The 27,855-nt window shown below is 47.0% G+C and overlaps 1 protein-coding gene across 5 annotated transcripts in view; it reads right to left on the minus strand.

Moving 5' to 3' along the window:
- CTNNA1 (catenin alpha 1) overlaps positions 1-27,855 on the minus strand; it is a 113,211-nt gene that overhangs the window by 21,189 nt on the left and 64,167 nt on the right. For all 5 annotated transcript variants that reach the window (XM_065030369.1, XM_065030371.1, XM_065030367.1 and 2 more), the window contains 3 exons: positions 24,281-24,361; positions 23,407-23,559; positions 10,386-10,478 (listed from right to left, as the gene is read on the minus strand). In XM_065030369.1, the coding sequence (XP_064886441.1) occupies positions 10,386-10,478; positions 23,407-23,559; positions 24,281-24,361 (327 nt within the window). The remainder of the gene's footprint in view (positions 1-10,385; positions 10,479-23,406; positions 23,560-24,280; positions 24,362-27,855) is intronic.

The raw sequence follows: 27,855 nt of genomic DNA on the forward strand, positions 1-27,855 counted from the left end.
GGAAGAGCAAGATTAGCCCGGGAACAGGAGGAGAGGACACGATTTGATGCTTCTCCTAAACACCCCCCTACTATTCATGATTTTCTTCAAACCCTAACACTGTCATTTACTCCAGATCCTCATTTTTCTAAGCAGAACAAATGCTACACATACTGCTGGGTAACAAAGTTTATGCTGTGCCAACTAACTGGTCAGTGAAACGACCAAAAAAGCCTCTTTTTGTGGGAAGAAAGCAAGCTCAGAGCCCTGCTCCAGCAGAACCAGCTGGAGACACGCCGGGCGGGGGGAACCCGCCACCGTCGGGCCCACTGACAGTCCTAACCTTGGTTTCAAGCCCCTGGGAGTTACAGCTGATGAACTTGTAAGTTTAACGTGTAATTTTTCTTCTCTGCTTCAGGCCAGTATTAATTTCACCAAGTTGCCAAAGGAAACAAGCAAGCCTGGTTTTCCAAAACCTGCTTTCTCTCCCTGCTTCATTTAAAAGTGTCACAAAGCATTTAAAAAAATAGATAACTCACTAAGCACGGAAACGATGGTGATGTCAAACGTACCCCGATGGCACTGAATGAATGAGGCGGGTAAGGAGGCTGACTCGCCCGGGGACGCAGCCATGAGCCCTGACTGAGGACAACCCATGGAAAACTCTCCGTGGCCCTGGAGACGGAAGCTGCGAGTCTGGGTCACCAATCACAACGAGCTCCATGGGTTTGATAACACAGACATATGTGAGAAACAATTTGGCACGAGCTGCAATCTGTTCAGGAGGCCCGTGGGGATGGAACGTGCCTTTGAACCTCGGTGACAATGACGGTGTCCGTCCGTCACGCGGAACGGAGGGGCCCCTCCTCTGCTGTGCTCAGACGGACCAGCCACCAGCCACGCTGCTCCTGGAGACCGTGGCCCTCGAGTTCCGAAAGCCCCCATAAAAGCCTCGCAACACCCGAGAGAATGATGTTTAAAAACTTCAAATTAAACACAAATAGAGGTTTTACAAAGGGAAACGTGTCTCTGCTCCAGAGCCCTGCTTCTTAAGTTTATCCATCGCCTCAGTCTGATTGATGTAATGAATTATCCACTTATCAATCAAAATCTAGATATCCACAGTTTTATGAAGATGAACCCAAACAACAAGCGTCCTGGAAATAAAAAGGGTAAAGCAGACAACGCTCCAGAAATCTGCTCTCAGCCTCTATCCTGCCAGTAACTGTAACTACTGAGACAGAGGAGTCGGCGGTACCGAGGGGCAGGACATCTCCTGCTCTCTTCCGGCTGCCTGGGCAACATCAGATACGAAAACATCCTTCAAGCACTGGGACAGGTCAGCAGTGGTGCCAAAGGAACATACGGCCTGGGTACCCGGGTGATGTATCTCTGGACAGCAGCAGCTGTCGGAACAATTAATCTTTGTCGACAGCACGTGCCCAGCTCCAGATGCCCCCATTAAGCAGCTCTGCCAGGTAATGGAGGAGCTGTCACAGATACAGAAACTCAAACAGACCGTCGTCACGAAATCCACATGCACGTATTTTAAAAAATTGTCCAAGCAAAACCAGCATGTCAGATCTCCCTTCCAAGCATGCGTGTCTTGTGTTTGGAAAGCAGCCGGAGGTTCTAGAGATGTGGAAACTAAAGGTTATCCCGTGTCACTGTGGGAATAAAGACAAAGCTGCAGCTTGGGAAACCCACACAGGTCCGTGTGTGCTCAGGAAGAAATTCAAGACAGATCCTGATAAAACCCTTCGCTCAATGGAGCATTTACATGGGCAAGTTATCCCGGACATGTCTCACTCGTAATATCCCAAAAACCTGCTAATTATCTATTTGAGTGCATTTGCCTGGTATCCAGTACAGTGAGTGATTTATTTTCCAACAAATGCATAGATAGGGAAAAAGAGAGGGATGCTGGATCTTAAATAGTCTGTGTACGCAGCAGGACTCCGATTCGCTTATTATCTAAAAATGAACACTTGTGGGAGAGGGGGAAGGGGCTCATTAAAGTACACTATTGCTTCTCCAAAAAACATGCAGCGCTGGGCAACTCATCTAGAATATTAGTAACTCTTCCAGGAAGGAGATATATATAGATAGGTATCTCAAAAAATAAGAAGAACATGGCCAGACTACCTGAAATGAAGCTGCTTCCATGAAAAACATTTGGCAATTTCAGGGAAATATTCTGTGTTTCTAGCTTTTGCAAACGCTGCCAGCGCACTGTGATCACAATGACTCACTGAAGCCGTGCAAAGAAAAGAATCAAACAGGGACATTTTCAGACTATCCAGAAGGAAATGAAGCATGGCAAGAAAACACACTATTTTTATCGGCGCTTTGTGTCATGCAGCAATTGCAGTGCTGGAGTCAGACTGCCCAACGCTCGATGAGGTGGTTCCAGCGATTACTTGGAGTGTCTCTCCTCCGCCTCGCAGCTTCCAGGCCTTGGCAACGCGCGGCCCGAGATCGCGGAGCTTTGGGATTCCAAGTGATGTCTCAATCTGCACCTCAAGTCCTCTTCTCACGTCTTGCATGGGAAGAACCTGCTTTTCATTTATTTTATTTTCCCTATTGAAACTAAAGATGTCAGGCTGAATTGATATATTTCAACATTTGCAGGGCAGGGCTCGCCAAGGCTCCCTGAAGAGCGACTTACGCTGAGGTTAGACGGACTGGGAGTAAACTAGAACCATTGGCTCACTCAAAATTAAGCTTTTTAGGCTTAATTTAGGGTGGCTTCAAGCCTCACCTTAAAGCACCTCATCAGAGAGGCTGGAAGAAAGCCCCTACACATGGGGGCGTTCCTGCAAAAAACAGGTTTGATCATCTGGCCCGAGGAAGAAACTTCCATTGTGAGAAGAAAACCACCACCTGTTGATTTTGCATTGCAGCCCCTGCTTGCTGCGCACACAGCAGCTCTGCGCTACAGGACTCCCCACTTCAACGGCTACAAACACTTTTTCTTTCCTGCCTCAGTCTTTTTGCTCTTTCCAGGAGACCTTTCTGCAGCTTAACTTTGCGCTGCTTCGGTTTTAGGATGCGACTGTGCCACATGACGGAGATTTTCAGTTTCAAAAGCTCTGAATCAACCCCTCAGTCCTCTCCCCTCTCCTCACTGCACACCTTTTCTTTACAACCAAAATAGCTGCTGTTCCTAAGTAACTTACTTGTTTATTTGTTTTAAAATAAAGATCTTAATTTACCATCTTCATTGTTCCATTTGGGTAATGAGTTGGAAAGTAGCTCCATGGCCTTCAAATCCAGTACACTTTGCCTTTGTAAAAAAATCAAGATGATAAAACAAGCACTCGCCTATCTGAAAAGCCAAGCCCCCTCTGTGATGTGAAAATCAGTTTCATTCTGGAGCAGGTGAAAGGGAGAAGCCATCCAGAGACCTGGCCAGGCTGGCCGGGGCAGAGAAGAACCTGGTGGAGTTCAATCAGGGCACGTGCAGGGTCCTGCAGCTGGGGAGGAACGACCCCCGGCACCAGCACAGGTTGGGGTGACCTGCTGAAAGCAGCTCTGCAGAGGGACCTGGGAGTTCTGGGGGACAACAGGTTGGCCCACGAGTCACCGATGTGCCCTGTGGCCAAGAGGCCAATGGTACCTGGGGTGCATGAGGAAGAGTGTGAGCAGCAGGTCAGGGAGGCTGTTCCTGCCCCTCTGCTCTGCCCTGGGGAGGCCACGTCTGCAGTTGTGGGTCCAGTGCTGGGCTCCCCAGTTGAAGAAGAACAAGGAATTACTGGAGGGAGTCCAGCGGTGGCCATGAAGATCATGAGGGGTCTGGAGCATCTTTGTGATGAGGAGACACTGAGAGAGCTGGGGCTGTTGAGCTGGAGAAGAGAAGCTGAGAGGGATGTGATCAATGGGATCAACATCTCAGGGTGGGTGTCAGAGGATGGACCAGACTCTGTTCAGTGGTGCCCAACGCCAGGGTGAGGGGCAACGGGCACAGACTGAAACACAGGAGGGTCCATGTGAACATGAGGAGAAACTTGTTTGCTGGGAGGTGCCAGAGCCTGGCCCAGGCTGCCCAGAGCGGGTGTGGAGTCTCCTGCTCTGAGACATTCAAACCCCCTGGACCCACCCGTGTGATCTGCTCTGTGACCCTGCGGGAGCAGGTGGGGCTGGGGATCTGCAGAGCTCCTGCAGCCCAACCGGGCTGGGATGCTGTGAAATGAATTCAGGACCTCACCACGGAGCTGCCACAGCAGCTGAGCCCAGCCAGGGCTCTCTCCTTGCTCAGGTGGATTTTACCACCTGTCTTTTTCTGTATTAAAGCAAGCATAGCTTGCTTACAGGCAGTTTGTAAGAAGCTGCTCATAATCTAATTTTACATATGCCAGATGCCAAAGTTACCTCCAGCGTTCAGCCTACTCATGTCTCCTTCCCTGCTCCTAATTGCATTTTGCTCTGAGTAGAAAAAAGGGTTCATAAGCAAGACATTTAAGTCGCTTCCAGTTACATCCAACCCCAGATTTGCATCCACATGTCTACGTGTGCTAACCCTCTACGTACTTCAATACAGCAAAAAGCACTCTGCAGACTCTGATGAGCTGAAATGCCTGGAAGCAAAACATACTGAAGATTGTTTTGCACTTCTCTAGCTATAATGGCAGTGACCAGCAAGTGTACGGAGGCTGATGCACCAAAAGAAGGAGAAAAAGTTTCCTTTGAGTTCCAATACTCTGTTCCAGTGTACAAAAGGCACTTTGAGCATTGCACTTTCCTGCAGGTTGCACAGAGTGACTGCGGGCGTCTCTGCAGATATCTCCTCCTGTTGTTACGGTGCTACAACGACCCACACATACACACTTTTACTAGAATAACACGACCTTTTCCAGGTTAGCATATACATCTGTGTCAAAGTATTTACTATTTGCATATCGTGTAGAGATAATTATCCTATTGACTTCCCCGCATATTGAAAAAGCATTTTCATTTGTAGCTGAGAATTGATATTACAGTACCAGTCAATGTAGAAGCTGCAAGAACGTTGGTGCCATTTGTTTTGGTGTTGATTTGTGCTGCATTTCAGTGACTTCAAGTGCAGGAGCTTTGGGGGTTTCAGGGACTCTGTGTCTTCCCTGGAAGCTGTTGTGTACTGCACACCACAGGTCCCACTGTGCTGTGATGGAAACACAGGGTCCTTACACACTAACATACCTCCTTCTACAGAACTGAATCCCTCTCTCCTATTTTGCTTCTTTTTAACACATCAGTAACTGCTCGAGTTTCTAATTTCATTTTTTGATGGCCACTCCTGTCCTGCTCTGTCCCTTCTTCACAGCAAGCCTGTGCCATACAGAACTGCAACCCAAGTGTTCCTTTTCTTATGTAAGTATTTCTACTCAATGCCAATAACATGCTTCAAGCACCTGTAATTAAAGAGTCTGGAGACAGAGCTGCTAGTTAGCACATTCGAAAAATGTGACAGTCTTTCAAAAAGAAGAAGAAAGGGGACAATTATTCAATATTAAGCTTTTACTGCAAGAAAAATGAAGTTGTCTCCTTCTCCACCAGCCACCGGGGAACCGGCAGGAACTGGGGACTCCAGGAGAGAACCCCGCCAGTCACGGTTGGGTTTGCTTGACTTGAAGGGTGGGCTGGAGGGGTTTTTTTGTTCCTCCAGCATGCCGCAACTTTGATACAAAACGGTTTGCACTATTTGGAACCTCTAATGGGATTCCTTGTGCCTCGGTATTTTGTCTGGGTCAGTAGGTGTGATCAGCATATGTAACCATCTGCCTCATCAGAAATCTATAAGCAGCAAATGCTTTTCAAGCATTTCCAAACTGGAATGTAAGGATGTGGAACAGCAATTACTAAAACAAGATGTTAATAAGAGAAGAGCCAATTTATTTGTATTTAAAAAAGAAAAAGTAATTTAATCCAAGGTTGATTTGGAGTCTGTTCAATGGCACCTCTCCCTGGAGGGTGCAGGGGCCGCTGAGCCGCCCCAGCCCCGCTGTGAGTGCACGGGGACGGGACTGGACGGGATGGGGACCTGGTGCCCTCCCCAGGTTTCCAAGGAGATGAGCTATTCGGACAGTGGAGGAGAAGAGGAGAATGGCCTCACGGATGGGAGAACAGCCCCGCGTGTCCGTGCCAGGGACAGACAGGTCCATCTGGAATATTGTGTCCAGTTGTGGCCCCTCAGTTCCAGCAGGACAGGGAACTGCTGGAGAGAGTCCAGCGCAGCCACCAAGATGCTGGAGGGAGTGGAGCATCTCCCGTGTGAGGAAAGGCTGAGGGAGCTGGGGCTCTGGAGCTGGACAAGAGGAGACTGAGGGGGGACTCATTCATGGGGATCAATATGGAAAGGGGGAGTGTCAGGAGGATGGAGCCAGGCTCTTCTGGTGACAACCAGTGACAGGACAAGGGGCAATGGGTGCAAACTGGAACACAGGAGGTTCCACTGAAAGATGAGAAGAAACTTGTTTGGGGTGAGGGTGTCAGAGCCTGGCCCAGGCTGCCCAGGGGGTTGTGGAGTCTCCTTCTGTGCAGACATTCCAACCCGCCTGGACACCTTCCTGTGTAACCTCATCTGGGTGTTCCTGCTCCATGGGGGGATTGCACTGGATGAGCTTTCCAGGGCCCTTCAACCCCTGACGTTCTGTGGTTCTGTGATCTCGCTCCCACAACCCACCTCCCAGCACATGATTGGTCTCAATGGCAACAGGCTCCAGTCTGATGACAATAATTATTTTCCACAACTCCCAGCCTGACTGCAGTTTGGTGAGAAGCCTACCGATGAACGTCACGGAGGCTTTAAAGCCCGGGAAAGTCAACACCCAGGTAGCGAAAGCAGCCAGTGGGCTGTCACATCAAAAGGCTGAGCAATGCTCTGCCTTTCAAGAGCTGTGCTGGGGCATTTCACTGTTGCTTTCTAGACACCTACAACTTGTATGATCAGAAACACTCCTGCGGTTAAGCTCTCTTCTCAGACATCTTTAATTCAAAATGCTGTTACAAAACAGCTTTCGCAAGCTCCCAAAGCAAGTGCTTCTTGGAAACAGGACTCAGATGCCAGAGTCACAAGTGAGGATCCAGGTTCTCGAGTCGCAATACACAAAATGTTGCACTAATTTACCACCAGCAAGCTCTGTGTTTAGCAAGAAGGCACAGAAAACTTCCCCCAGCGCTCTGCTAGGCAAATGCAAGCACAGGCAACTATTCCAAGCATGTCACATCAGTACTTTTCCATCTCCATTATGAAAGACATCTTAAGCATTTTTAAAACCATTTCACTGGAGTGACGGAGAACTTCTGCTGTTCGGTCTCAGCCCATGGAGCCAGGCCTGTTTCCCCAGCGCCTCGCCAGGCGCGGAGCTGCGGGACTGCCTGCAAGATGCCGGACAATTAGTTTTGCTTTGATATCCAGACTTTCAGCAATGCATGCCCTCAAAATCAGGAGAAAATGCAGGCAGGCTTGTAAGTCACGGCTTCCTTTAGACAGGCACCTGTGCGCCTCTGCTGCTGCCTCACATCTCCCTGCAAAGCCAGCCCAGCACACGTCACCCCGCCGGCTCCAGCTCCCCCCGCACCGTCAAAAGGGAGCTCTAAATATCACATTAAGTCTTCAACTTCACATTAATTTCTGAGTTAATTGGCTGGGGACTCACAAACAGGCAGGATGATGTTACTCTTGAGGAAGAGCTGATCTTCAGTAACAGCCACGCTAAACAAATTTCACTGCTTGCTTTTGTAGACGCTTTTCCGATGGGAAACTTTCTCCATCTTCTTTTTGCTCAAAGAGTTACAGTTCAAACCCGAGAACGCCTGAAGGCGCAGGTGACACGGGCAGTGAGTGACTTCGTGTCCATACCCACAAGCCCTCCGGGTTTTCCCCAAGTGCTGCATGTTCCTCACTCCCGCTGCCAGCTCTAAAAGGATAGTTATGGCACGAGACCGAGTAACTGCTCGATTTGAGATACAGCTTTTATAATTAACTCTACAGATTGATTTCTGCAGAAATCATTCTTTAACCAGGAGTTCCCTACTCCCAGAATGGCCTCTACTCAGCTAAGCTATTTAAGAGGTTACCTGGGGACTTACAAGTGCATTAAATTTCAGTTTCATCCTTCCAACTACAGCAATACCTTGAATTTAATTTCATACATCATATTTCTGTGTGATATTGATACAGTCACTTGAGTTTCAGAGACTATTGTAATTACTGATTGACTTGACTCATTCCAAATCCAGCATCCTCCTGGAAAAACACCATCTAAGCCAAAAAAAAAGGCATCGGAGCAGATAATATTGGCTTAAATCTGTATTTTATGCCTAATTCACACGTTTGTTCAGCACAGCCACCTAAAAGGATTCAAGAAGCAGCTGTGAATCTCATCGGGAATAAACTGCAAAATAAACAGACAATTGTCCAAAAAAGGAAACACACCCCCACTGTGCCACTCTTTATATGCAGGAGCATTTAGATCATACAGAACAAGCAAAGTCTGGGGGCTGCTCAGAGACGCGGCTGAGGAGGACGGCACAGGACCAGCTTCCGTACTGATGGGAGGAAACACACCCTGTGAAACAGTTTAGATAAGTGCTCCTGATTACCCCTCAGGATTCCCAACATGTTTAAATACTCTGGGAGCATTGAAGAACCAACCAGAGGACATGTAATGTAATATAAAAGCATTCTTTCAAGTGCTAAGAACAGCTGTGGAGTCACTGACTAATCTCATGGTGGTAACCCTGCCATTAAGGCAGTGGAGCAGGAATTGGAAGTTCAGATGTGTGACCTTTATAAAGCCAAAATCCATCGGTTATCGCCCTTGTCCATTTACAGATAATCAAGGCTTCCAATGTGTGTTAAATGTATTATCCATAATCCCCAAAGCCAGAGGTTAACAACGGCACTTCAGTAGATGTGACTATGGTTTGATGACTGCTGACTGTACTTTGGTAATTATTTCAGGTTGACATGGTGTTTATTTTATAAAGGAGTAGGTTTATTTCAATAAGTAGTTGTTGGAAAAGCAAAGGCCGAATGAGTTTGAAATACACAGAGCTTCACTAATGGGGACGGGAAAACACCCCCACAGACTTGGACAACTACCAGAAACGCTTAGATTCAAATAAACCCTAACTTTCTTAAGATGATTCTTTTCAAAAACATCAGCGTTTGTTTGCAGCAACATGCATTACACACCCATATTCTTGAAGAAAAAATTACATCCAGCCTAGTTGGTGACTCGAACAAAGAGCAAGCCCTTCTAGCAGATCAGATGTATTTTTAAAAGCTTTTCCTTCCACATGCTTTGTTCCAACTGTAAAAATTGACCTTTGGATGTACCAGCCACACACACCGCTTGCCCCAGAGTGGGGAGGCGAAGAACCACGCGGCGGATGCGCCGGCCGGGGCTGGTCCTGAGCAGAACCACTGCCCCTGGGCCACCAGTGGCCTCCCAGGTGGTGCTGAATGGCTCCTGTTCGGGTGCCTGTCTTCAGCTATTCAATAGCATCCTTACTGCAAAGTGACAGAAAAGGTAAAATAGCCCTGGTCCTCCTCCAAAACTCCCCTGCTGCTGAGGCAGGCGCAGGTGAATGCACCTCTCTGCCTTTCGACTGCTTTTAAAAGGACCAATGTACATCGGAAAACCTGAAAAAAATCTGAATAACCCTGACACAACACACCCTGTTTTCATAAAATGCCATTTGATCCTTTTTTTGAGTACGTATTTTCCATTAGCTCCTCTTCACCATCATCAGCTTACTTTAGACCTGAATTTCCTATTGCTTTAACAAATGTAAATTACAGGAATCAACAGCGCACTGTGGTCTTCAGGGGTTCACCCAAGTATCTAGCTGCTGACATTTAAAACATCGGGGCTGTCAAAATGGAAAAGGATAGTCCAGTGCTCATATAAACCTCATTTCCTTGTTTCCATTAAAAAGGTATTAATTAAAAGGTAGTCTTAGCCAGGTTCAAACTCGTCACGCACAGCCAGCCTCCTCTGATCCTGCTCTACAGAGAAGAGTTTTTTCTGGCATATTTATATTCTACCCAGGCAAGAAATAATATATCTATAATTCATCTTACAGCCTGCACAGGAGCAGCGGTAGCGTCTTCACGAGACATCTTCCTGCAACAGGAACTGTAAGCCAGTGATCGGTTTAGTCTCTCACAAGTTAGAATGCCCTGGCCAAATTAATTAAAGCTTTTACATCAAAAAGGCCTATGCGTATCACTAATCACTTTGTCATGTACTTTACGGTTTGGGTCTTGATGCCTACTCTGCATTTCGTACTCTACACATATTAAGGGAAAAGTCAAGTTCTGCAGCAAGTCCACAGAGAGCTCCAAGGCCAGAGCGTGTCCCAGCAGGCCAACTGCCCAGCTTACCCAGGCTGAGTTCTGTTCCCCAGCCCGTCCTTACCTGGGGACACAGGGTTTCCAGCTGGCTGGCTGACATGCGAACCAGCTTCACACCTTCTTCGTTGTTCGAGATGGAACAGGCCAAGTTGGCAACCTGTGTCAGAGCGGGGAGAGAACAAAACACAACTGTTAGCATTAGCTTTTATTTCCCTCTGCAGGAAACTTTCTACCCGCCCCCAACAGCGAGCAGTAACCCATCATGGAATACAAAGTGTCCGTATGACATCTGTTCATTCTCTAGCCATAAAACCATAACACATCAGACCATAAAACCATAGTCATTCCAATAAGACAGACAGATCATTGTTACTAGTGTTTTGGTTAAGTTCTCCCCAGTAAAATGTACAAAAGCATCAGCGGCAGCACTTGAAGTTACAGTTAAAAAGCCCATTCCCACTCGGGTGAGACAGCAGCGATCACACGGTTAAAACACCAATCCAGCTGCCATGCGCCTGAGGAGCGAGTCTGCTCATGTCGCTAAGTGTGGGGACGAGCCCGTTTTCTTGAGCTATTTCTATATCCTGCCATGTGTCAGTGCAAAGAACACACCTCTGCAGCAGGATACAGGGCTTGGATAGCACTGGCCTCAACTGCTCCATGTTTGTATCTGCTCAGAGATTGCAGGATCAGGCAGGTGTTCCTCCAGCTCTGTTTGTGCCACGACTCGTTGAATAAAATCATCTGCTCGTACAGGTGGTCTTGAAGATGCACCCACAATTCTTCAAGATTTCAATACCATCTCATGATGCTAAAACACTTGACTCCAAAGCCCTGAGCCGCTGCACAGCAGCATCCTTAACTGGGTCATCCTGCCAGCGCGGCCCTCTGTGCACACCCGCCTTTAGAGCACCCGCCAGGGGACAGCACACAAGGCTTTGTAATTGAAGGTACTGCTCAATCGGAGCTACTCTCAGGGGAAGGAAGCCTGAAGTACGTTACATTTCTTAGTTGACAGGTGAATGACAAGCATGTTATTCTGAGCCATTTGAACACAGAAAGCTGCAAAAATAGCACAAAGTGAACTGAGATGAACAGTGAGTACTGTCCTTTCAGGGACAGAGCAACCCGCAAAAAACCCCAGTAAATGTGCTATAAAAGCATCATCACCAGCCAGCGGACGCTCGGTAACACCAGTGAACCAGATTTCTCCATATACTTTCTCTATAAGCTGGGGAAATTCCACTCTCCCTTTAACTAAACTATCCTGTGCATTCACATACCAGTTATTTTGCAGCAGTATCTGCAGCTGGATCGTGTGCTTTTCCCCCTCCCCAAGCCATTCCCTTCCACAGATGTTCCCACACAGAACACATCACTGTCCCACAAACCATCAGCCACAGGCCAGTATACTCGAACCATGGTTTCCTTGAACCACATTATTAATTTTGTGAGCAAAAAGCAAGCTCCCATTGCAAAGCACAGTCTCCTCCTCCTTCTAGTTCCAAATCGAGCTACAGAGGATAACAAACTCTGTGCATTTCCAACACTGAACCACGTCACCACGTCACCACGTCAGCAGACGAAACGGCATCTATTTGGATGAAAACAAACTGCAGTTGAGAGAGAGGAGGCAGCATCCACACAACACAGAAAACTCCGCCAGGTTTCAGTCCTGCTCCTCAACTTGCTTCTCCACTCGTCTGCGCAGACAAGAACTCCATGGGAAGAGCTGGAGCTGCAGTAAGTGTCCAGCCCGTTGGAGGGTTGTGCAGCTTGTCCCAGCTCAGCCGAGGCTCCTTTCTCCCCGATTTGTTCCAGTCCCCAGCTCCTCTCTGCAAGGCACAGCCGTCCCCTCAATAATGCCCTACCAAAAAGGGATTTTATTCTGAACACAGGGGGTTTTTTCCCCCCTGTATTTTTGTCATGTCTTAAATCCCCAGTTCCCAGCGAGCTGTAGTATATTCTGCTTTCATTTAGAGGCTCAGAAAATATCAAAAGACAATAAGATGCCATGATTTAAAAGTCAAATAAAGATTTTGCTGTTGTTTTAAGCACAGGTCATATTTTTGAGAAGCACCAGCAGTTTGCCGATATTTTTTATGGTTCATATTTCCAGGTGGCTCCTGCCCCCACAGCAGCGGTTACAATCTCTAGGAGCCAGCAGAACACAAAGCGCTATTGAGATGGGGCTGAATAAAAGCGACATTGAAGCACTACAGAATCAGCCTCTCCGATATCTGGAGATGTTGTGTTCTCTCTCAAGCCAAGTGTGATGAATCAAGCACACAGAAACCCCGCTCTGTCTGAATACAGAAAGGCAAAGAAGTTTATCATCGAGTGTCCCCCGCCACGGCACGATGAAATTTTGCTTTTTGCACAGTCATTTTTGAGCAGTCATTTTTCTTCCGAATCCCTCGCTGCTGGCAATTCTGCGCTAGGAAGCGCCGGCCTGCCTGCCAGCGCCCGTGAAAGGAGCGTGTGTGCTGCGCACTGAGGGGCTTTGGCGAGTCCACACAATCCCAGCGCCGGCTGCCGTGTCCCGTCCTCTGCAAAGCTCAACGTCCACGTCAGCGCTGGCCAGTGGCAGCTCCGCGCCCGGGCGCGCTCCTGGCTCTGCCGGGCTCCTGGCTCTGCCGCGCTCCTGGCTCTGCCGGGCTCCTGGCTCTGCCGCGCTCCTGGCTCTGCCGCGCTCCTGGCTCTGCCGGGCTCCTGGCTCTGCCGCGCTCCTGGCTCTGCCGCGCTCCTGGCTCTGCCGGGCTCCTGGCTCTGCCGCGCTCCTGGCTCTGCCGCGCTCCTGGCTCTGCCGGGTCCGCACACTAACTCCTCAGCAAACCATGAGCAGGGCGAGGTGGGAGCTGGGAGCGTGGCCCCAATTCCCAGCGGTTCCTGCACCCGGGGAAGCCTCTGTCAAACTGCTGCAAAACACTCGCTCCTAAAATGTGAAATTTAAGAAGAGCTGTGTCGACTAATTAATCAAGCTGTAAGTGACTTAACAATGAAGCATCTCAAGTTGTCATTAATTATCAGGTGCTCTACAGCGTGAATTCTGAAGTTACACGTACTGGCTGAGGCAGATGGCGGTATAATTAAGAAATGTAATTTAAAGGTATCTGAAAGAAGCCATCATTAATAACTGCTGTGTGACACCTGACGAGTACCTTCACACTCCCTGTCTGCAGAGAGACAGGGCGCTGCTGGCCAGTATTTGACAGGTCTACATTTTACATAGGATTTTGCAGCCAAGATGAAGATTGACTATGGCCAAATTCATTTCAGATCATGCAGAGCACTTGGAAATAATGCATTTCTAAAGCTGCCAAATAAAATAGAGCACCACAAGCAAACAAAAATTCCCCTTAAATCAAACGTAAATGAAATAAGTTTCTCTGTGTCTCCAACAACGCAGCTGACTGACATAGTAAGTGGTCAGACTTGATTTAGAAAGAACACTTGTGCTTGAGAGCAAAATAGCAATTGAATTCCCGCTGCATTTGTTCATTCTTACCATTCAATATCATCAAGCCCCTTTACATGAGCACTACTGGCACAGGCATCAAAGGCAACCAAAAAAATCACAAATAATGCAATCAGCCATAACGAGCAATCTCTGGAAAAAAGTTAAAAATACATAGGGAATGGAGACAGACCAGAGAAATGAGGGACACGGTTCAGAGACGTGGCAGCGCCGACAGACCAATTCAAAAGCATCTTTTTGCTGCTTCTGAGTAGCCAACAGCGTCCCCGAGACGGCTCCACGCACCCCAGGAGGGGGACGGACACGAAGCAGCTGCCAATGTTCAGATGAACGAGCTGACCAGACACAACCCCCTCTCCACCCCGAGCTGATGAGCTGGTGCCAAGTCAACCCCCAAGCTGGACAAACCCATCTGGGACGTGAGCGTCACCCGCCGCTCAGGGTTTGAAACTCAGGTAGAGAGGAGCTGGAGCCCGCGGGATGCAGGAGCTCTGGAGGGGACGGGGACGCTCCAGTGCACACAGACAACTGGGAACACGGTATTAGCAACAGGTATAATTTCAATGGAACTAAAAAATACCGGACCAGCTATCACAGAGTGATTCCCTCTCAAACTCTAGTTATTCTGATTCTGCAGAATTTACTAATTTTATATCAGGAAAAATCTGGACATTTCTAAAGCGGTTTCCCTCCATCGCGACAGTGTGTCAGTGTGTTTGCGGCGGCGGCTGCTGTGGCCCCCGCCTGCTCTCACACTAGGCAGTTCTCACCTCTTGCACCCCAAATACATTTCTGATCTTTATTTTTCTTTAACCTTGAAATTCGTTCCGATAATGACTAAGGAGCTGCAGCTTCCAGCCGTTCCGAACTGCGGCAGCCTCAGCTACACCAGCCCGGGGTCATCAATAAGCTGCTTAAATTACACTCTTGAAAAAATCATCGTCAGCTTTGTACTTGCTCAACTTTCCCTTTGCACTCACATCCCGGCTTAGGTGGAGGGGTTACCTGACATGGAACCGTTCGTTATTAATAAAAGATTGACAAATTGCTCTTTCAATAAGAGCCTAAAAAGCGCAAGAGAAAGGAGCTACAATCTCTAACTCATTAAATCTCCATTTTCAAGGATTTCAAAGGCTGGCACTGAAAGTTTGTATTAACATTTTTGCTTCACGCACCTGCATTGACTTCAGAGAAGCACCATGGAGATTCTGCGCCTTGTTTAGGCCCATACACAAAGCCTCCCAAACACGACCATCCAGCAGCTCCGTAATGTGTTTATCGTTGCATAATTTAAAATAAAGCTGCCTTGGCCACACCGCGCTGCTATAAGTAAGGATTGTATGATCGCTATGCAGGAGATGAACAAACACTAATGCAATTCTAAAAGCCTGATGACTCTCATTTAAAACCACAGTTGTAAAAATAGAAGTACGAGTTTTCAGATGGTCTCTGTACTGAAAAACACTAAGCAGTACCCTCTCCCAACCGATGCTCACGAACCCTAGTGCAAAAATAACAAAGCCATCCTCATTTATACACAGATACTCTGGGATTCTAACAATAGGGAAACAAGGCTTCCCAAAGGTGCCCTTGGCATTTTCAGTTCTGATTAAACTTCAAAACTTCAGCTTCTTGTTCTGTTTTTTGCTTTTCATCTTACAATTTCTCAGGGAACGCAAATTCACACTTGAAATCATTCACTCCAAAAGGCAAAAAAAAAGAATGGACAGGCAGCCATTCAACATTTGCCTCTTGGGGACTCGCTACAGAAGGTGTATCTGATATTCTTACAACACTCAAATACAGCACATCTCATTTCCTCCTCCCCCACATTAAGAAAACAGTCCAGATCTGCTTCAGGATGGTCAAAGCCCATTAAATTAATTTACCTGCAGAAACAACTGTTCTGGCAAAACTAAGTGGCAACTGAGGACTCTCAGAAGTGACACGTCAATTATGTAACTTCCATCCTTCTCAGAATGGCTTTTATTATTCAGCGAGTCCATACATTTATTAATTAACTTGTACACTACAGTCAATAGTCAAGACAAACGTGAGCATTTTAGCATCCAGTTTTAATAGTACCGCATGAGAGAGCTCTGCATCCTCGCTGCCATCCCACAAACTCTCTGCTTTCGCAGAGGCACAGCGAATTCTCAATTATACCCAGCAGCCTGAGTTCTTTAAGGGCTCTGGTCAGGCGCAGAGGGAGCCGGGAGGCCGGCACCGGGACTGGCGCTGTCAGCTGCTCCGGCCTTTTACCCGACTCGAGACGCCGCGATGGGACGCGGCTCCCCAGAAGGCACCTTGCGAGACCTCGTTGTGCGCAATGAAACCTCAATGTATTAACTTAAAATAGTTAAAGTCTTTAAATAAAACAAGCTGAACACGGAAAAACTCCAGACGTAAAGCACTGGGGGGAACAATGGACTAAAATTGAGATAACCACTATTTCCAGAGCTCTGCAACTTCACACAGAAGATGAGAGCAATTTTAATTTCAAGCCTGGTTATAAACACATGGAGAAGAAATTTCAGCTAGATGGAACAAAACTGGCAAGCAAAATGTTTGCACTTTTTATTCAAAAAGTTTTAGACAATAAGAAATGGGGGTTTCGGGGTTTTTATTTCAATAGGCTGGCAACCGACTGAAAGAGGAAGGGGAGCAGAGACAATATATTGTGTATTTTCTGCTCCCTATAATATCGAGGCAATTGCTTCATATTTTCATGGGTAACCACCTTTCTTTTGGGATCAAATCTCAAAACCTGCGCCTTTTAAATTGTGTTTGTGTGTCTAAAAACCTAATTGAGCTTTGCATTTGGCTCTCAAGCTAAACGGGCTGTCTCTAGCTACTCCCCAGTTCCCTGGTGCCGTTCTCGGTGCCGCTGTCCCGCGAGAGCTCTGCTCAGCTCCTCCATTCCTGCAGGAAAGGTCCTTCTCCAACAGCGCAACCCCACGTCTTGTCAAGGTTTCATAAAGGGACATTCTTCATGCAGTTGGGCAAGGCCAAGAGTTGGTGCATCACGACAAACGGACGCAGGCTCCGTTTACGGAGCAGCAAGCGCAGAAGGGAGAGCGCTTCTCTCTTGCCAACAGCAACGTTTTTCAATCAAAGAGGGGGAAGAGATATTCGGAGGGAACTAACACATCTCTAGCACAAAACACACACCTTCACTTCCAGGCTCGGTTCTCTGGAGCTGCCGGCGGAGCTGTGAAGGAGCCGCAGTGTGTGCCGCGGGCACCGTGCCCCCCGCAGCCGCAGCTGGAGCAGCAGATGTGACTGCTGGCACGGGAACTATTGCTGCCTCAGACAAACACGCTAAAGTGAGAAAATGTTGTTATAGGCGCAAAACACATTAGTTACACAAGTCGATCCGAGCTACCACCACAGAAATCACAGCGCCGGTATGTAACGTAGAGCTGATCTTCAGCTACAACTTCCAAAGCGAACCCTCATCTTAGATGCTTCTTAGCAACACAGAGGTTTTTCTTTAAATACAAGTGTTTCTAGAAGTGATATCTGGATAATTCCTGAGCAGTCACCCTTATTCAGAAAAGCATCTATGTTTCTCAAAGTGGAAACCATCATTCTTTCTTCTCTCATTTCACTCATCCCTCAGAGCGTGCTGCATGACGCTCCTACTCAAGGCTCCCAACTTGGTGCCTCTTCTTAGCTGTTCAGACCAGCTTTCAGTAACTCAGAAAACTGTTCATGGCAACTTTAATGGTAATTGTAATTACATTATGTTCTTGAAGAAGGCAACAAAATACTAAGAGGAAGAAGCTCTACACAGACTTCGGGCAACTCCTTGATGGCGCTACATGACTTCAATATTGCTAACGACTAAGATGATGAAAATCTAGACATGCACTGAGGCTTTTAGTTACATATCAAGAATTAAAACCTTTATGCCACAGCTGTACCCAAAAAAGCTATTTAAAAATGCTGTTGGAATTAGGACCAAAATAGATGGAAAATAGGCCAAGACTCTATGACTTTTTACCTGCCTCTGAACACACCACGTCAACAGCACCTACACTCTGCTCTGCTTACACTAATACTTCCCAACCTCTTTCACAGATCTCCCCTTCCCCAAATACTTCTGTTTCCAAAGGAAAATGGATCAGACTAAACACAGGGCTGTTCCTACAGGGGCAGAAGGACATTAACACTGTTTTCCAAACCCTAAACCTCATTCACCTCCCACTTCTAAACCCTTCACATCTCCCTTGGCCCACGTCCCACACTCTCAACCACCGTCCAACATCACGGCTCGCCCTGTGGAAAAGGTAGAGCAGAGATGCGCCCCCTCCACGGAGGAGCAGCTCCAAGAACCGGGGTGATTTTCAAAGAGCAGAATGTCTCTGAACTCCCGATCAATGTCCAGACACGGCAGGGTTCAAACCCAGCCCCAGTCACCCCAGCTCTCCCACCCCTTTGCTGCCAGGTCACTGATTGCCTTGCTGCTTCCCACGTCCCTACAATGCAATCTGGACAGAAAGATTATCCAGAGGTCTCTTATTCCTCTTCCAACATGATATTTAATCTCTACCAGCATTCTATGTACCCTTTCATACATAATTTGGTGTAGCATTAGAAGATTGGCCTCCAAAAAACCCCTTACATGAACAAAAGTTATCCTATTAAAAGGTCACTTGCCTTTACTTATGTATGATGTATTAAATTTGTATATCCAGTTTTGCTGGAAAATGGAAGAACTTTTTTCTGCTGAGGTTTTCCTACTTTACTGATTATGAATGTAAGGAAAACATGTTCTACGAGTAGAATTTAATTTATTAATGAATTAGTTGACTAATAAAATGAATTTCCATGGAAAGAGCATCGGTTCTTGGGGAGCGTCAGATTTTAGAGGGCACATTACGAGTTACACTGGCCATTTTAAATTGCTGCCAAGGTTATCTATAGACAAATCACAGCAAACGTGCTTGTTCTTTGGAAGAGCCGTTTTGCTCTCCACGTTCAGATGGGAAATGAGCCTGGGGCTGAACTAACCCTGCTTCTCTCCTGGCCACAGCGCAAGGCCGCTTCCCTCCCAGCACACAAGGACTTAAAAATAAAAGCATGGGAAAGACAACCTTGTAAAGAAAGAATATTTAAAGAATGAGCAAACCAGTCTATTCCCACCTCCAAAGATGCTCGTTTAATAATTGGAAATCATGTGGCTGATGGACACAAAGCATGATCTTGTGAGTCCAAAAGCGAGCTATTGTTTTCAACTCCACTATGCTTTACCCACTTTGGATTTGTTAGAAGCCTTTCACATGTGAAAACGTGCAGCTGCTAGATACGAACAACACACAGGCCATAAGTACGGGCAAGTCAGGCTAAACTGCCATCAAGCTGTTACAAGGCTGCAAGGCTTTTAGCAAGTGGTATTTTTAGAGGGAGGTCTGAAGAATCTCCCTAGGCCAGGGGCTGGGCAGCGAGGGCGGCAGAGGGGAAATGTCAGACACACAGCTCGTGGAGCTGCAAGCGCCCAAATGGGATTCTATCCAAGCAAATAAATTTGCAGCCTGCATCTGTTCATGGGTTTTCACTGAAGATGAGAAAATCATCTCTCCATATGCAAGATCCAACCCAGTGCATTAAAAGAGACACAGAGCAGTCTTTTCAGATAAATTAAAGCAATTGGGGAAAAACGGATGCTTATGAAATCTCACTGAGAGCTTTCGCCTCTCGGTCTTACCAAAGCTCCTCTGAGAAAGAGACTTAGAAATAACATTTAGGCTGAGAAAAACATCTGACCCACAGGCAGTGGGTTCCAGAGTAAGATTATTCATTGTTTTTAAGGAATTACAAACTCTCCCTTTTCAAAATATTCTTCAGCAAGCAAACAGCTACTAGAAGATTTTAACCTGAACTCTGTGCTCATCTACCTTTTAGCTACTCTGTTTCTCAAGCTCTGAAAAACTTTTCCATTAAAACCACACAGTAGAAGACAAATTGACAACCTAACTTTTGTTTTTCTAAAGTATTCAATAGCGTAGTGAAAGGTTCTTCTCACCACTGGTGGCTTTTCCCTTCGGTCCAGCAGTGCGGCTGCAGCCGGTTGTGCATGGGCACAAAGCAAAGACAACTCCATTTAGTATTAAATAAGTATTGTGCAGCAGGAGACAGTTGAGCTTTTCTAGGAGGAACATTCAATGTGCAGACACCAAGGCCAAGCCATCTTTCCTCAGGAGCAGAGGCGCAGGCTGGAGGGCCCAGCAGTGTAAAAACCACTGGGACGCAAACAAGTACTTTCCAATCTGTAAATGAGGAAGACTTTCAGAGCGCACAAGTGAACTTAAACTTTTTCTTCCACTGGTTCCCAAAATGCTGTTTTTCCTGTTATTCTTATGCGCTGCATTTAAATTGGCTTCTCAATTCCTGAATTAAACTCCTTTAGCACAATTCAGGCAGAGCGCTAGCTAGTTAATGGACTGTTAGCACAGAGCAATTTCGAAAGCTATCTTTGAAGCGTATTATTCAACGGAGACAAGTCTCATTTTACTATTCTTACCGTTACTCCATTTTCAAAAGACAGGATAAGGGGGTTGGTATTTTACTATGTGAGGAATGAACAAGCTGGAACCCCGCTGGGACGCGCCTTTGATGTGGCCTCTAGAACATGCAGACCCAGCAGGTTAATCAGATTCCTGTGCTTATTGAACCTTTCGGTCAAATCTGGCTGCCTGGACTTTTGGGACCACAAAGCAGAGAGTGTTCTGCTCCCAAGAAGGGAAAATTTCAAAATAAAGTTACCCAAATCGTGCACTCGCATCTCTTTACAGCTTCTGGGAGGGCCCATAAGCCCCCGTGCACTGCAGCAGCAAGAACCGCCGTGCTAAGCCAGACCCAGCACCGCTGCTCCTCCTGGCTAGCCAACACGTGCATGAGTTCAGTGTGTACATGTAGATCCATACATCTACATATATCCCAGTCCCCTCTAGTGGCTGGTTCACCAGGAGGGCAGCACTGGCTCCTCCAGGTCACAGGACAGAGGGCGACTCAACCCAAGGTGTGAAACTTCTCCCTCATTCAGCCGGGGATCTCCCGAGTTCCCTGGAGCACAGCAGCTCTCTTACGTGCGCGTCCTCCCATCATTTCACATTAAAGGAAAGGACACGTTCTCCTCTACATCTAAGCCATCCTGTCAATCACGGCATGATACACGACACAGCTCTGCTCTGCGCTACAGCTCTTTTGTCACGTTTTACGTCTCGAGTCACTCAGCAGCGATTCCAAGGGTAGTTACGATAAACTCCCCACCACACTTACCCTGCGCTGCAATGGGCTGGAAGCAATCACCGCTCATCTCACCAAGCGGAACAGCTGCTGTTCTGCTCTTACACAACCTTTTATTGTTTCTCCAGATACCTGCAGTCAAGTTTTCTGCTTGAGAGCAGAATCATAAGGGAACTTGCAAACATCCTTCTCCATTCTGGCAAAGACTCCCAAGACTGTCAGTGCAAACCACCTTGGCCTGTGTTCCTCCAACAGGAAACGTGACACAGCACACGGCTCCGCAGCGGCTCTCTGTCCCCGCAAGACGAGGGCTCTGCAGGAGCACTATTCCCCTTCTGTCAAAGCTTAACGTATGTATTAATCCATCTGCATTCACTGAAGAGGTTTCAATAAAGCCATTTAGATCATGCTGCTCTACAGTTAGAGTTACATTTTAGACAGCAAAAGCAAGAAGCCAGCCTTCCCAAAGTTGTTGCGGCAGCATATGATTTTAGCAGAACCTTTTGATGCCAGTCAGAAATATTGCTTAATGCATATTTTCAGGGGAATAGACTTTCTTGACAGAAAGGCTGTTTGGCTGAATAGCGGTTCTGTAAAACTCATTTGCGGCTTGGCATTTTGCACACAAGGTGAGGTCGGTGACAAGCGCTCCGCCGTGCCCGTGGGGACAGCCAGCCCTCGCTCCTCAGCCGGCACACGAGCGCTGCAGGAGCGGGAACACGGGCTCACCTCGCAGGGGGGGCAGGAGGGAAGTGCAATTACTCCTTTGTAGTTATGCCAATGAACTCCAGGCGTGGACGCCGCACAGCCGCTGAAGAGGTGGGCAGAACTACGGCAGAACAGGCACTGCTATTGTTATGCCAGTCAACTTCTCCTGTAAACAAGCCCTAAAAATAATATTCTAGATAAATTAGGCTTGCAACACAAAGAAGGGAAGCTTTACACCAAACCAGCTCCAGAGTGTTGCCACCACTGCACGGGGCACAGCCGTATCCTGGTCCCAAGGTGGGGGCACAGCAACGCTGTCTTCCACCTGCTGTTTTGTCAGTGTTGCTCACTTAAAATTTAGAATAAAATAACTTTGAAACTATAAGAAGATGGCACTCACACTAAAACGCAGCAGGCCAGAAGTGAAGAATGGATACATTCAAAGAATCAAAGATTTTCATTGCTTAGGCAGCGATTCAGAAGAGCCAGGCTAGCCCGACGTGCCCCAGACTATGGGGCAGTTGCGCACCAAGCTCAGCGCCCCTAAGGCTTTAAAAAAGTGAGAAAAATATATTAAACAAGAGTCAGAAACTCCTTTAACTGTTGTTTGATAAGTCTTCCTCTCGAGTAATTTAAAACGGTCAAGTTGTGTTGAAAGTATTCCCAATGAGCCTGGAGACACACAGACTCAATTATCAAACGCAGCAATACCAAGAGAGCAGAAATACATTAACCGGCCCGTGTCTGTTCCCGGCAGCCGCTGAGGTCAAGCACAGGAGCCGGCGGATGCCTCCAAGTGCACAGGAGGAGTTTTTGAGGTTGATTCCTAGTGGCACATTCCTCCACGACCCCTGCAGACGCTTGCTCCTTGGCATTCAGCAGCAGCGGGCACAGGACTCGCACGCAAAAGCAGCGGCAGGAGGACGAGGTTACCGAGACGCAGCCGTGGATACGGGGGATGAACCCACGCTGCTCTTTGGAACTGCGCTACCTGTTGGAAAACTACCACATTTAATAGCAGACTAATGATCTTCAATGCGTTTTAGCTCAGATGGGTCAGTCGGATTCAGGCGGATCTTCCCCCAGATTAACTTCACTCCACAGGAAAGGCTGCGAGCCTTTGGGGTTTTGTTACACAACGGCACCAGGGATGAGCTGTGCTGTTAGCGGAGTTTTCCGTTTGTCCGTTGTTTGCTCTTTACACACGCACAAGCAGGTTTGCATTCTAAAAGTATTCACATAGAAGGCTTGTTTATAGTCGCTGGTATTTTACTGCAAAGAGAAAACCTCCAGACTTCAAGCAACAGATGAGACTGCAGAGCAGGACAGGCCACCCCACGGCCTCCATCAGTCCACATCACCATCTCCAGCTAATGCATCCAGCAAGGGGAACAGCATCATATATTCACATTGTATCATATCTAAATCTACATGGGCTATGTAACACTAGCCACCGCTTTTTGATAAGCTTACGTTTTTAATTATTTAATACTAAATTGAGTTGCATTTAAATTAATGAAAATGAAATTTTAAAAGCAAATTTGTTACACAATTTGCTCTTTGTTTCGACAGACTGTCAAAATCTGCTTTGCCCAGGCTTGTCCCAGTTTACCTAGTGATAATTTCATCTTAATTTGCACCACCTTACCTCAATCAATTTGTTGGCGTGTTCACGGAAAACCTGGGCATATTCTTTAACTTCTTTTTCGTTCCCATTCTTGGCAGCTTCAATCAAGACTAAAAGCGGAACATTTGTTTCCAGAAAAGAGTCTGATACGTGGTCCATGACAGCTTTGCGGAGCTAAAACAAAAATCGAAGAATGGGGTATTTTCCAGTAGTATCCCACTACTGCTTCTCCTTTTACCATATTAATACATAAATCTTAAGGACTTTTGCCGCTGATCCCTTTTCCCTTGTGTGGTCAAGGCTCTCCCTGCACTCAGTCTTGTCTATACACTTTTTCCTTCTATTTAAATTAAATCTCTTTAAAAAAACTGGATTAGTTACATAAGTGCAAGTCACCAGTTTGGCCACAAATATTGATTTAGCAGTTCATATTGGTTTTGTCTGAGTAAATTTGCTGCTTTCCCCCAGCTGATTAAACAACACGCTGATTTAACTTTGTTATTTCGTTAACGGAATAGAATTATTGTTCAAACTTGATCCATATTCACATTTACTTGAAAAAGGGAATATCTTACTTTAAAAACCAAATGGGCCAAAGATGGATGTTACAAAGAGTCCTCAAAGACAGCCCGAGACGAATACCAAAACTATTATAAACCATATCTGATTGTGTTCAAAACCCATCAAATGTGAGGTGACTTGATGGTTTGTCGGGTTTTTCAAAGTCTCTCTATCACAAGGATGATTAAGAATCCAACATGTTTATTATACACTTAGCAGGGATTACATTTCCAGCCCATGCTTCCCTGGGAGCCAGGCACTGGAAGCTTCTCGCTTTTCATCCACTAAATACACTCATCTGTCTCCACAAATATCAACTTCATACATTCATTACCTGTCTACGCAGGTCTCGGGTCTTTTTGGTCATTTTATCAATGGCAGAGTTGAGCGCATCGCTTCTTTCTTTGCGTCCAGCCTGGAAAACAAGAAACAAAGAGGTAAACGGGTACTCAGGGTCTCAAAGTAAAACCAGTATTATTCATTTCATGTGCAATGTCAGCTCTTTGTTCTTTTGTGACTCTGCACACTAGCAGTCTCTCCTCCCGGCTGGCCTGGCCACCACAGGAACACCTGACATCGCGAGATTTTACCCTTAACACCCTTCAACTTTCTTTCCAAAGAAAAGGCGGGTTTCATAAATCCAGACGTCTTTCTGCTCCCCATCAGCCGCAGAGCACGTTCAACCTCTGAGCTCTAGATGTCCCTTTTCTGCCAGCTCAACCACCGCATGGAGCCCAGAGCAACCCGCCTCAACCCTCCAAAGCCAAAATTCCATTATCTTAGAGGTAAAATCCTTATAAAACGTTTGTCAGGGGTGAAGTCCAGTGTTGCAAGTGAGTATCCAAGGCCCACCCACCAAGACCTGGATCCCACCACCGTTCAACACAGCAAATTTCCCGTTAGCCCTGTTGTTAAACAGAGGGCAAGGGGCCAGGAACAGCGGCAGCCTCTTGCTTTTTAAGCAGACGCCGGGTCAAAAATACCCTAATTCTATCAGGTTGGGAGTGTTAGATAAAACAACGGCGGCGGTCTGGGTTTGCTGGGAGTTTTCTGTATAATATAGCTTATTTGGAGTTTTGAACCACATTTTATGCAACCGCAATCCAATTTCTGAAGTTCTAAGCCACAATCAATATCATTATCGTATTGAGAAGAGAAACCATTCAGCGGCACTGAAGCGAGGGTTTGCCAGTTATCAATCCTCCAGGTGACAGGCTGCTGTTAAATACTTGGATGGGCAGCCGTGAATCTAAAACGCAGAGTCCGCACTACAGCAGAAATAAAAATTAAACAGAATTGGGAGGAAAAACGTGGGGTGTTGTAATGTCACTCTAGTTTAATGAATTATCGAAGATTTGTCACCTCCCTGATCAAGCCATTTGATTCTCATCACAAAGGGTAACTGAAGAGTGACCAAAATTAAACCCAGGAGCTGGTTGTGCCTATGGGCAGCGCTGCCGTCGGCCCGTTCTTCACTCCACCTTCCAAAATCAAAGCTGAAGTCTCTAAATAAAGCGAAGATTAATGCTACTTATTTATTGACCAGTTTGTTGTTCCCACACTTGGTGGGTATGAAAACCAGAATGCTGTTAGGGTGAGAAGCTCCCGTTCAGCACCCGTTGAAGCGATCGCTGTGTCCCGGGCCCAGCTCGGGGTGCGGTGGTGGCGGGTGCTCTCCCAAAATTCTGATGCCAGGCACTGCACCAACTAACAGACATAAAACTGAGACATCAACCCGCAGGTGCAGCCGCCTGCGCTCTCCGATGCTGTCACGCCATTGTACCTACTGCAGCGTGACCATTTTACCGACCCCGCAGCACCCGCCATACACACGGGTGCTTTTTTCCAGGAATACCTTTGGATCTAAAATATATGCTCATCTATTACGCAGAAAGCCCAACATTCAGCTGTTCAAGCAGCGCGGTTTTACCTCTCCCCGGGTGCCCCTATGTTCCCGTTTGGACACGACGCAGGGGCGCACTTTAGAAGCGAGCTCAGCCATCGCTTCCACTTTGCCGTCCCTGCTGTCACAGCCCAGAACAGCCCCAGCGCACAAGGACCAGCCGCCTTTTGGATGAGAAGGAAATCAAGAGATGCTTTCCGCTAATGGACACTCGGTTCATGAGACCAGACCACAGCCGCTCCTGCGTGAAACGCCCCGAAAGGCAGGCAGCGCATACATTAGAGCCTGAGCGGCACCAGTTTCATCCTGTTGATCCACTCCTATCAAGCCACACCACGTACTCGCACAGAAAGAGCTGCATAATCCAAACCCATTAGGATTTAGCAAGGCAGCTCCATTTTATTTCCACTTTGTTGGCATTCAGAGATTTCAGCACAGAAGCTCATCAAAAGTATTAACAGAATTTCCTTCTGAAGGCTGCAACATAAAACGCCCTGTTAATTTAGCTGCGGTAATTTAACAGTTCAGCACATCCAGCTACTGAGCTGGCTCCTTCGTTAGGGCTGGGGCAGGACGGGACAAACGCGACAGACACTCACACCTCTGGCTACAGAGACCCTGTTGTCATTAACATCTTAAAGGAGCACAGCCAGTTCAAGCCGAGGTCCTGGCCCTGACCCAAGGATGTCAAATTTTCCCCACCTGAACTTTCTTTACCTTTATTTGCATAAAATGAAACATAAACTGCTACCTGTGGGAGATAGTGGGACTGTGGTGGCTGGAGCACACGAAGAGCGGACAGTCTGCAGCTGCACGAACCTTCCAGGGCACATGGACACACCAAAGCTCACCCTTGAGCACAACAGTCGCCTGGTCCGGGCTCCCACACAGCCCAGGAATTCGATCCACTGGTTCCACTCGACAGCTCAACAAGTCCTGTTTGAGCTCATCTCTCTCTTTCAAGTAATAAACCATGTTTTAAAGGCTCTTAGTGACCATCTACCACCTCTGGGTAATTTGTCCCAATAACCAATTACCATTACTATTAAAAAAATAAGCCAGTTAATGACCCAGCAGCACAACGCATCCCAGCTATCGGCTTCTCTAATCCACGGGATTAGGAGGACTCACGGTAGTGAAGCCCAAATATTCAGATTACTAATGGGTTTGGTAGACGTTCAGCACAGAACTCCGCTCTGCAGTCAGCGAGCAGTTAATAGATTCAGTAGATTTAATAGGGTCACGTTGACCATGTCAGTCATTTTGCAGTAAGATACCACAGCTCTGTCCAGTATTGAGGATAATAAATTTAGCCACAGTACAAATTTACTTTAAATTAAATCAGATCTTTATAAAAGAGGCTAGAATTGCTGTTAAAAATTGCTCATTTCCCCCACTCTCCATAATCTCTGCTCTTCCACCATCATCACTGCCCTGCTTGGAAAGCAACACAAGCAGCCGCTGTCGCATCCCTGCTGCTCCAGCTCACACTAATATCCCCACTAAGGTTTGGCTTTAATCGCTTTAAAGCAAAGAAAGGGGATTTGTACACAGGGAGGCAAGAGGAATCACCACCTCTGTCACAATGCATTCCCTTTGTTGGCCTGCCATCTGAACTAAAACAAAACCAAACCCTGAACCAAGCTCTTCCTACAGCTACTGATGGTAAAACGTCATCCCAAGAGGTTTCTAAAGATACCAGAGCCAGGTGGTGCATGAATGCTGCCCTAAAGCCACCGGTACCAACAGCACAAATACCACAATGAGTTACTCAAAGCCACGCTTCTATAGGTAAATATCAAAACTCAATGTTAACCTCAGTGGTTCAGTATCAGTTCAAGCTAAACCAATCGGTGCCTCCCGCCTGGCAGCATCCCTCCTCCCCACATCAGCACCCAGATGTGCACCAGATGTGCCACCACTGGCCTGCCAGCCGTCCACCACACAACTGCTTCAAAAGGACGGTTCACACAGAGGCTTCTGCTTCAGGTAATCCATGAGCTGTT

The sequence above is a fragment of the Columba livia genome, chromosome 14 (assembly GCF_036013475.1).
Source record: "Columba livia isolate bColLiv1 breed racing homer chromosome 14, bColLiv1.pat.W.v2, whole genome shotgun sequence".
Classification (NCBI taxonomy): Eukaryota; Metazoa; Chordata; class Aves; order Columbiformes; family Columbidae; genus Columba; species Columba livia.